General features: G+C 34.4%; 1 protein-coding gene across 1 annotated transcript in view; it reads right to left on the reverse strand.

The window, feature by feature from the left end:
• The window catches only part of LOC145295966 (uncharacterized), an 88,901-nt gene that overhangs the window by 33,861 nt on the left and 42,973 nt on the right, over positions 1-12,067 (reverse strand). Inside the window, exon 2 of the mRNA XM_080141880.1 lies at positions 8,404-8,796. Coding sequence (XP_079998006.1) covers positions 8,404-8,743 — 340 coding nt within the window. The 5' untranslated portion in view covers positions 8,744-8,796. The remainder of the gene's footprint in view (positions 1-8,403; positions 8,797-12,067) is intronic.

Raw genomic sequence — 12,067 nt, forward strand, 5'->3', positions numbered from 1 at the left:
GGACACTAAGTAGGCAAATTTGAGTATATTTTATTGGTTAAAAAATATAGGTCCTTATTTTTACCAATTGTCATAAAATTTAAGCCACAGAATAATATTATAATCTAAAAAAAAAAAACTGCAAATTTTCATGTAGTTTTGTTCCATAGAACCAAAGATATGAGCATTTCAATATTCAATATATATATATATATATATATATATATATATATATATATATATATATATATATATATATATACTTAATATATATATAGTTGAAATGGTAATTAATAAAAACTGAAGAAAGTGCTCAATACTGTTGTAGAGCAAATATGCGTTTTATTTTTTATTACCGTATCTTTCTGTTAAGTTATATTATTGTTTCAGCTACCCGGCTGTTTTTTTTTTGGCCGTCTGTAGCTTCCTCAGACTTTTACAGAAATGTTCGCTGTTATGGGATGAAAGAGTGAAAGAGTGAACAGGGGAGGGGTGCGAGAAGAGCTGAAAAAAGAGGAAGGGAACAAGGGGGAAAGGTAGGAGGGGGTGCTTGGTATGTCGGTAATGTTTTAGTTTTGGAGTTTAAGGAACTTGTGGGGGAGGGTCTGGGAAGTTAATTTCTGGTGTGGCTGAGGGCATAGGGATACATGGAGGGGGAAGGGGAATATGTGAGGGTAGGAGGAGGGGGTTACTTTAAAATTTGAGTCTTAATCTTAACGTTTTTGGCGTCTCGTTGGTGAGATGATTTCTTGATAAGTATGTCTTGATCTGTTAGGTGTTCGCTTAGGTTCGGAGGCGGGGGTATGATTCGGTTTATTTATTTAGTTTTTATTTGTTGTTAATCGTTTAGAGAGGGTTAGCTAGCGACCACGCGCACGAGCACACACATGCGCACGTACACACATATATACTTAAAGAAATGTTCACATATACACATACATCTCCGCCCTGGCGTGCAAATATATGCACATATGTGTAAGTTTTTGATAATTCAGTAGATACTATTGGTTTCACGTGAAAATCAATATTTCGATTTCCGAATTTCACTACAATAACAAAAAAGCACCGAAATGTATACGAATATTCTCATGACTCATATTTGAAAGCAATATATTTTTTCAAAAAAAAAAATCCCAAACAACAGTTTATCAAACGATTTCCTTTTTCAAAAACTACAGCATTTTACATTATTTTCTTCTTTCTTTTTTCTGAATTATCATCATTCTCCAACTTTGTTGATTTATTCTTTAAACAGTTTTCTTGTCAATTTTTCTTCCGATTTATTTTTGATAAAGTATTATACATTCATACAGATAAATTCAGCTAATTTTTTAATTTACGAGATTTTCCAGTGCGTTCTCACATATACGTCTATAGTAAAATTAAATTCTCGTGTTTTCCCCTCTGTCAACCTTAGAAAGAATGGGCAGTGAACGTGCATTGAATTGTTTAAACGGATATACTATTTTCATTAAAGATATTGCACTTCACAATTTGTATGGCGTTTTCCGTAAATATTAACGAGGCTCAGGGACAATTTTTACATTTGTGTGCCTTACATCTACATCCTAATTGCTTCTCACATGGACAAGTATATGTTACATGTCCTACATTCGAAAAATCAGACAATCTCTAAATCTGCACTAAAAAGGAACGTCTGAAAATATTGTATATCCACAAATGTTGAAAACATAAGAAACATGCATTTTGTCTTTTTTTCGGTTTTCTGTTCTATTTAAACAAATTGAACCCCCGGCATAGTCGGGTACAGCTAGTATATATATATATATATATATATATATATATATATATATATATATATATATATATATATATATATATTGCGTATCAAATTATTAACGAGTTGTTTATATTTTTTTTAATATTTAAGGAACGAGTGAATAAAAACCCATGGTACTTCGAGAAAGTGCTTACAATACTATTCAGCTACTCCAGTCAGAAAATAAAAGTATTTAAAGCAGTATTAGCAAAACTATGGCAAAAGATAGGAATATCTGTTGATTTCAGTGTGTCAAGTTATTAACGAAGTTGAGAAAAAACAATATACCCATAACTTGTATTTGAAATAATTTTCAAACATTAAATGAACTGTGAAAAATGCTTAGAACATAATAACTACATAGCAATTTCTACGTTGGCATAATTAGTAGGGGATATGCGATATTTTTTATGACTGACTTGTAAAAGAGGTTGGTCCACAGAATTAGTTAAATTTGTGTTTTCGTCAACAGTTATTCCTCGCCATACCTCTTAGAGAGCATCCCACAACTCATCTTTGCTCTTAAATTGGCGCCCACTTGCATAGAGATGTCGCTCCCGGATACCCCAAAGGTTCTCAATTGGGTTCAAATCTGGTGGATTCGCAGGCCACTTCGTAGCCCACAGAACCTCAGTTGTTGCAAATACTCTTTGCTTTTGTTTGCTGCATGCGAGGGAGCATTATCCTGCATAAAAATAATGGTTCTACTAAACATCAACCTTTGCTTCTTCAGCCATGGTTTAAAGTGCTCCTTCAGAAAAGCTATGTAAGCATTTGACGTCATTTTAACCCTTCTGGGACTCTTCATTGGCCAACTACATACCTCCGATAATCCCAGCCCAAATCATTATCACACCACCACTTTATTGGCGCCTTTAACGCTGATGACGATGTCGTCCATTTAGGACCCATCTCTTGCTCCAGCTATCTGGGCCATCAAGAGTGACACGCACTTCATCCGTGAACAAAACTTTAGAAAAATCCGTTTTCATGTTGTCCTCTGCCCATTTCAATCGGTTTTGTATGTGATGGTGCTTTAATGGAGGCTTTGTAACAGACTTAACAGACTTTGCCATTTCTTTCAGAAGGCGACATCGAGTACTTTTTAAGACATTCTTCGATCCGGCTTGGTCAAAGACTTCTTGACTTGTTTGCCTAGGGTTTTTAACAACTTCACGTTTAATTTGGAGTAGAGAACAGCGTGAAACAACTCTAGATTTACTTTTATCAGCTATCTTACGTACCTTTGATAAAGTTCTTTACAGTTTGATGGTACCTTCCCATCATTTTCGATATTTCGAAGGTAGTTTTACCTTTTGCTAGCTGTTCTGTAATAGTACTCTTTTCATAACTACTCAAACCACCTTTACGACCCATTTAATTACAAAACAAACTGCCTTGTTAATAATTTGACACACCTTAAATACCGTGGATTCAGCAATTACAATGGCAAGTTGTTTACATTGCGCGGAACAGTACAAAAATTTCACAGTACGCTCAGCAATGCCAACGTTTCCGAAGCTTTTGATACGAAACTACCGGTAAGTTTTTCAAACTGGTAAAAAATGTTATCTCGGTAATAGTTTGACACGCAGTATATATAAAAGTGGAAATGTCTCTCTCTCTCTCTCTCTCTCTCTCTCTCTCTCTCTCTCTCTCTCTCTCTCTCTCTCTCTCTGTACATTTCCCTACAAAACAACTCTGTAAATTTTCGATCTACAGACTCAAGATTTGACATAAGGAGTACTGAGATTTGTGAAATTTTTTTAAATCGGTTTTCGACCAGAAATTTGGCTGTCAAGGGGTTTGAAAACTCTGCCAAACTCATCCGACAATTTTCTGTCTAAACGTTTGCAATTTTAAATGTAGATTACTTGGACATAGATAAAACTTTTTAATTTGATTTGAGTCCCCCCCCCCAAAAAATAAATGTTAAGGAGTCAAAATTGGAGTCAAAGTTTAAAAAAATGTTGATCTCTGCGGTCTCTACCAAATTACCCAGCTAATTTTTGGTCTAAACATTTGAAATTTTATATAAAGGGTATTCAGAGATAGGGCAAGCTTTTTAATCGGTTTGTATCGGAAATTTGAGCTTCCAAGGAGTCAAAGTTCAACAGATTTGACCTTTGCGATGTCTAGCAAACTACTCAGTCAATTTTGAGTCTAAAAAGTTGAAATTTATACATTACGGGTATTCAGACATGCGGCAAGCATTTTAATCAGTTTTGGGGCAAATATTTGGCTGCCAAAAGTCAAAGTTGAAAGAGTTGACATTTGCAGATTCTACGAAATTCCTCCGCCAATTTTAGATCTAAACACTTAAAATTTTAGATGTAGGTAACTTGGACATGGGTAAAACTTTGTATTTTGATGTGAGACCAAAATAATAAATGTTAAGGGGTCAAAATTGGGGTCAAAATAAAAAAATAATTAACCTCTACGGTCTCTACAAAATTACTCACACAAATTTTGGTCTAAACATTTTAAATCTTACATAAAGTGTATTCACTCGTAGGACAAATTATGAACTGCTGGTATATATATATATATATATATATATATATATATATATATATATATATATATATATATATATATATATATATACAGTGGGGAAAATAAGTGTTGGACACATCCCATTATTCTTTATTTAACACATTTTTTATGCAGCGAATGACGCGACAATTTAACAAGAAATAGTTACTCATTTAACAATTACAAATAACCTTAGAAATTGGAACATTTTAATGCATAACAAAAATTATATAATAAAAACGAGAATAGCCTGGAAAAAAAAGTGTTGGACACACTAACACAATTTCATCTAATATTTAGTTGAAAACCCCTTATTGGCTATTACAGCTTCGAGGCGTTTTCTATACGACGAAACTAATTTGTGACAACGTTCAGGCGAGATTTTGGCCCACTCTTCAACACATACTTTCTTCAAATCCTGAATATTACATGGATTTCGCTGGTGGACCATGATTTTGAGCTCTCTCCATAGATTTTCTATAGGATTTAAGTCTGGGGACTGACTGGACCACTTAAGAACATCTATTTTGTTCTGTACGAACCAATCGGAGGTTATTTTAGCAGTATGTTTGGGATCATTATCTTGTTGAAACATCCATCCTTGTCGCATACCTAACGCATTGGAAGCAGGCAAGAGATCATTTTCAAGAATTTCCCGATATTTGGCTGCATTCATCTTTCCATCTATAATATAAAGTGGCCCAGTACCATTTGAAGAGAAGCATCCCCAGAGCATGAAATTTCCACCACCAAACTTTACAGTGGGGAGGGTGTTCCTGGAATCATGCGCTGTGCCATCTCTTCTCCATACATGACGTACAGAGTTAATGTCGAAAAGTTCAATTTTCGTCTCATCAGACCAGATCACATTCTTCCAGTAATCATCTGTTTTCAATAAGTGGTCTCTTGCAAACTCCAGACGAGCATTAACATGACATTTTTTTTGTAATGGTGTCTTTCGAGGTGTACGCGATTTAAGACCGTTGCGTCGGAGTACATTACTAATCGTTGGTTTCGTTACTACTATCCCTCCTTTTTCCAAATCTTTCTGAAGTTCGCCTCGTGTTGTTCTCGGTTGCTGCTGAACTTTTCGTACAATCTTCCTCACTGCTCGATCCGACATCTTGCGAGGAGCTCCGATGCGCGGACGGTTCACGGTTGAGTCATGCACCTTCCATTTCCTAATAAGGTTTCCTATGGTGCTTACAGGAATTTTGAATTGAGCAGATATACGCCGATAACCAATTCCATTCTTGTGCTCGGAAATAATCTTATCACGGACGACTTGAGAGAATTCTTTACGTTTACTCATCCTTAGAACCTTCACGCGTGATGGCTTACTGGTGACTAACGTGTTCCAATACTTTCCAACGACGTAGAGTATGGTTGTGCTGAAAGAAAAGAGAACTCTTTAACTTCCGCTTGTACCTTCCGGAAGTGAATTACTTCCCTTGACTTTTTCTTTCCTTCTTTCTTTCCAGCATTATTTATAAAAAATAATAATAAGATATAATTTAAAACAATGTGTCCAACACTTTTTTTCCAGGCTATTTTCGTTTTTGTTATATAATTTTTGTTATGCATTAAAATATTCCAATTTCTAAAGTTATTTGTCATTGTTAAATGAGTAACTATTTCTTGTTAAATTTTCGCGTTATTCGCTGCATTAGAAATGTGTTAAATAAGGAATAATGGGATGTGTCCAACACTTATTTTCCCCACTGTATATATATATATATATATATATATATATATATATATATATGTGTGTGTGTGTGTGTGTGTGTGTGTGTGAGAGAGAGTGTGTGTGTATGTATCAATACGTGAAATGGCAGCCTTTTCAATTCTTGTTTTTTCGAAGAACATTTGACAAAGAATCGAAACATTCATGATACAGATGGCACATACATTAGTTTGTCTGATTTTAAGAAAATAATTATCACTAGAAAAATGTATAAAATAAAAAGATAGAACTAAGTAGAAGAAGGCTGTTTGCCCAATCAATGAATGGCAATAAGGGTCATTGATAGTGCTCGATCAGAGAGAGCAAATTTATCATTTTTATTTTCTTAATATGAATATAGTCATATCTTGCTACGATGTGCAGACCGTTTCGATAATTATTGATCTTATCAGGCAAGAAAAAAAATTCAAAATTAAAACAAATGTTGAAGGACTTTTTATAATTTTAGGGGAGAAAATATTTTACACTTTCTAACTTGTGGCATGGTTGAAAGGTCTTATGAAATGAAGTTGAAAAGTAAAGCTTTTATGAGTGTTTTCCGTTAAGAAAAGGAGGAGGGGTTCAAAAGTTTGTTAGTGGGGATGATGTATAAAAGATTTAATAGGGAGTGAGAGAAAGAGTGTGAGAGAGAAAAGTTTTAGAAGGAGGTGGTTTGGGGGTTTGTGTGCCAGTTAGAGAGAGAGAGAGAGAGAGAGAGAGAGAGAGAGAGAGAGAGGGGGGGGGGGAAGAAGAAAAAAGATAGAAAAAAGAAAAGGGGGGATAAAAATGAATACAAATTATAATTAGCATGGGAAAGTCGGGAAACAATAGTTAATACAATTTGGAATTAGGTAGACGGTGCAGGTGGGATGCATTTATCAATCAGAGAAATTGGGTCTGGGTCGATCTGTCTGTATCCAATTCGGGAGAAACTCGTGCAATTTTCTATTTTTAGAATCGTACAACAACTTTTTTAAAGATTAAATCTACTTTTTAGGGGCTTAATTAAACTGCATTTTTTATATGCTTTTTAGTTATATCCAATAATTTTTTTTTATTTGTTTCTTAGTGAATTTATACATTAATATAAGAAATTTACCAGCTAATATTTATTTTAACTTTTAGTTTATATATATATATATATATATATATATATATATATATATATATATATATATATATATATATATATATTTAACAGAAGACACAAGAAGGATCATATAAAAAGTAGACAAAGAATAATTAAACAGAGACACTCCATGCTATATGCGAGGTGTCTTCAATAAGTTTCCAGACATTTTTGTACAGGCATTTAAAACTGTTGTAGACTTTTGTAAATGCAGTATGCTATTGCTTTATATCTTATCAGATGACTGACCAATTTTTTATGATTTCAGGTTCAAATGAACCGCTATAGCAGGAATTGTAATCCACCCTACTAAAGCCTGATTTTCAAAGCTGATGAATTTCAAAAATGCAACCTGGACGTGAAGACACTTTAGAAGAATGATACGTAATAAAATTCTGTTTTTAACCTGGAAAAATATTAGAGAAACGTATGGAATACGCCAGAATGATTTTGGACCATCTTAAATGAGTTAAACATCAGTTTTTGAGTGGCATAAAAGATTCAAGGAAGGCAGGAGGTGTGTGGGGGGATGGTGAGATATGTGGGAAGAGTAAGGTAGTCAGAAAACCAGAGTTGATTGGCCAAATAAAGAATTTCATGGATAAAGACCGTCGTGTGTCTATAGAGACAATAAGTGCACAGTTTAATGTCAATGTGGGAACTACACACATAATTATTCACGAGATACTGAAGATATGGAAGATTTGTGCAAAGTTTATCTCGAGGGTGTTCTATCCTTTTCATAAACTATTTGACCAAGATGGGCTTCAAGATATTTCATCCTCCTCCCTATCGCCCCGACCTTGCTTCCTGTGACTTTTAGTTATTTCCTAAGATCAAGGAAACCCTTGGAAGCTGTCGTTATCATAAAATTTAGAAGATGAAAGAGGCTGTGACGAGGGTCATTGAAATGCTCACACAAAAGGATTTCCATGGGCTTTCCAGATGTTGTTGGAACGGTACAAGTATATTGCAGCGGGGGGAGATTACTTTGAAAGGGATTAGAGTTTCATGTGTGTACTATCAATAATCGTGCCCATACGAAAGAAATCTGGAAACTTATTGAAGGCACCTCGATATAACGTTTATTTGATATATATATATATATATATATATATATATATATATATATATATATATGTATATGTATATATGTATATATATATGCAGAGAGAGAGAGAGAGAGAGAGAGAGAGAGAGAGAGAGAGAGATTTTCCTCCTTAAGACTCTTCAGATAATTGTAGTATTCTAACTCACCAATTTTCTTCCAACCTACCCCGGAGTAAGATTCTGCCAAATACTTGTGGAGTTCGTTTTTCTTAATGGTTGAACAGAAATGAAATTCATCTTTGGATTTGCACAAGACTTCGGCTACCAACGCAGTGGCCAATCCGCCCAACGGGAAAAGACTTCTGTCAACGTCTTTGAGGAACGGGTTGGCTTTCGTGTCATGGAAGAAAGTTTCATGCACGGTGGGTTCCATCTTGAGAGTATTAAGCAGTAGAAGTCTGGCCGCTTCTTGGACGCGGTCACGCCCTTTGCTGTCAAAGGGCGACAACTTGTACAGAACATTCACATTTAATTTCCCGCTGTCCATTTTGGCACCATTCCTTTAGTGCGCAAGTCCTTTGGGAAAATCGATGATAATTCCTGGAAAGAAAGAAAAAAATCTATATATAAATATACGAAAGCAATATCCTGTTCATACGTACGTTATCACCTTCTACCCTATTTTTAAAAATCAAATCACCATATATTCATAGATGTAGTGAAAATTCTTATTAAAAAGCATTTGATGTTACTATCACTCATTCTGTCTATTCGAGCGAGGGCTTTTGTTATTTAACATCAAGGGGAAAACCCACTCAGGGATAAGGGTTAATGAGAGGCATGATTGTCAGTTAAGAGAAGAAGAACTTTATGAGAGAATTGTGTATAATTGTTGGAACGGACCAACTTCAAATATTTGTACAAACGGTATATGACAAATATTTGTTGACATTAAAGTTGAAAACGATCATATTGTAATCTACATGCGATCTTTCATGAAAATAACGATAGATCACAGAGGAACTATCAACTTTCTTTTCTGTGAGAATAGTTATAAATGTAACGTCGCAGGGACTAACAAACAAAGAAAAGAAATAAAAATCCGACTCGGTATTTTTTTTTTATTTGCAAATGAAATGCATTTATTCGTGGTTCCTCCAAAACAACGAATTTCATTATGTTTCCAAAGTCTTTTCGCGCACACATATGCTTTTTAAAAGTCTCTGTTGCCGCCACCTCACACTGGCGCTAGCCAGCGCTCTTTGTCCCTCGACTTTTACACAGCCATTTTTCCATCAACACTCAACTTGCTTCTTCTTTCGACCACGTGGTGTATATTTCTATTGTTTTCGTGTGACACTTGCTAATTTGCATACCTCTTTAATAACTGCTGCTATTAATATTTTCTCGAACACGCTACCTTTCGACTGCCTCTCATTTTCTCACACGCGCCCATACGCGCTCTATTACACAAAGAGCAAAAAAAGATAGTCGTCCACTAAATTTCAAAAACGATTTTATACTCTTGTTGCACAAGGATGGACGCACTTTGATTAGAACTAGATTCTCACACATTGAAAGCCTTGTATCTGATTTACGTCAATCGAGACAATACTCGTATCGGATAATGTCGTTACAGCTTCTGCTGGCAAGTGTGTCGCCAATCAAATCTGGGTCCGATTCTGAGTTGACAGGTTGTTGATAAAAAACGGCATACGGTCGAAGGAACAAAGATAATAAAATTTATGAGCTTTAGTTACGAGGGCTATCTAATCAAAATCCAGTTTTAATGGAGTAAATTATTGAAATTGAATTCGGTTTATGAATTCTTTTTTTTCGGGAGTGTTACGGTAATGATTATTGTTTTATCAATAATCCCCCATTTCGTGATACTGAACAGTTATAAGGGAAGAAATTTAAGTGAGCGTTCGTTTTATATATTGAAGATTAAACGTTGTTTATATGTGAAAAATGAAAGTATTTAAGAATAATATTTATTTCAAGAAAAGACTCATTGCTATTAAATTATTATTTTTTTACCGTAATCTAAGGCGTTTTTCTTAATAAAGTCAAAGGAGACGATTATTTCATGTTCGGCAATTATATTCTAGCATTCTACGAATATTCTTGTAGTCAGGCAATCAGAGCGCAGTAAAAATATTAAGATGGAAGGAGCGATCTATATTTACGCAGGGAAGTTAGATTGGGTGAAAAATAATGTTACAAAATAAGAAAATTGAGATATAAAATGTATGCAATGGAGGATAATTCCCGATATTTTATGTGAGAGTAACAGTAGATTTTTTTATAGTTAGTATAATTACACCGACTCCTAAAAGTATAATTGTTTTATATTAGTGAGATAGGTCGGATATAATGTAGGAAATTATGAAATCGAATGAAACTAACTGATAATTTTCGAAAACATGGGCCAGTTTAGGACGGGAACCGCAACATTATCAGAATTTTATGTTGCACATATGTTTATAGTTCTATCGTAGTTTAATTTATATGGAAAAAATCGAGATAATTTCATACTGCTGCTTTAATCGTATGCATATACAGTTCTCTTAATCAAAGACACTCGCTACTTGGCATATGCTGTTGTCAATAAAGTCCAGCATCTTATATCACTTTGCCTCTGAAAAGTTCGATCATATCGAAATTGTGAGAAATTCCGTTTCTTCTAAAGCGAATGCATAGATCTGATTCTTTTTGATTACATTATCAACTATGTGAAGTTGAAACTTTTTCAGATAAATAGTATTTGAGTTATCTTCATGCAATATTTAGAATTAAGATCCAGAAAATAATTTAGTGCATCCTTACGTTGTCAGACGAAGGGATACAAACAAATTCATGTTAAGTTTTTTTTCTCTAAAATGATCAAATTATGCTCAGTTTAAATCATCATTTTCAATTTTTAAGGTGACTCACTTGACAAACTAACGGACCTTAATTCTTTACTAGCCTTGAGAGGCAATAACTCATTAATATATAAAAAGCAACAAGTAATATAAAACCGTATCATCTTCTTTCAGAGGGAATTTTATTTACTTACTTCCCCACGAAGGCAGAGCTAGTTCAAAAGTCGGTCATTCATGCTTACGATACAAAAAAAGTGGTACAATATACTGGAATAACAATAATTAGTTTAGTTCCTCGCTGATGAGGGTGCCTCAGGCATCTTGTAATAAACCCTTACCCCCTTCTTTCTGGGGAGATAATTCCTAGATGGGGATTGAACTGACACTGCGCTTTGATATTGACCAAGTTTGGGCGTACATAATTTGATCGTGTTGAGTGCGAATCGAAATACAGAATAAGAAAAACTTGATGGGATTTTCATAATTTCTATGTTATTTTTACAGGGGGGGGTAATTCTTGGGGTGATAATTGCAAAGATTAAACAGATACTGCACGTTGATATTAATCAAGTTTGGGCGTACATAATTTGATCGTCTTTAATGTGAGTCGAAATACAGAATGAGAAACACTTGATGGACTTTTAACAATTTTTTATGTTATTTTTACGGACATTTCATGAGATTTAATTATCTGCTTTGAACTGGCTATTTCACACTTTTGAAACAAGTTTTAATTAATTATAATACCGTTTAATTTCGTACAAAATTGGACGGAGAGATATTTATTGCACGTGTGTGTGAATGTGTGTGAATGTGTGAATGCATGTGTGTGTGTGTGTGCGTGTGTTGAAATTCGCAGAATCAAAGAAGAAGAAACCTTTTTGAAAGATAGCGTTTGATCATTTTCACTTTGATTTCACATAATTACAAAATTACCATTTAACATTAAAAATGCAAAATAGAGACTTAACATGTTGCAGCAATGGATGACTTTTTTGTGCGCA

Source organism: Euprymna scolopes, chromosome 16, assembly GCF_053919585.1.
Source record: "Euprymna scolopes isolate OS-2025 chromosome 16, ASM5391958v1, whole genome shotgun sequence".
NCBI classification, from domain to species: domain Eukaryota; kingdom Metazoa; phylum Mollusca; class Cephalopoda; order Sepiida; family Sepiolidae; genus Euprymna; species Euprymna scolopes.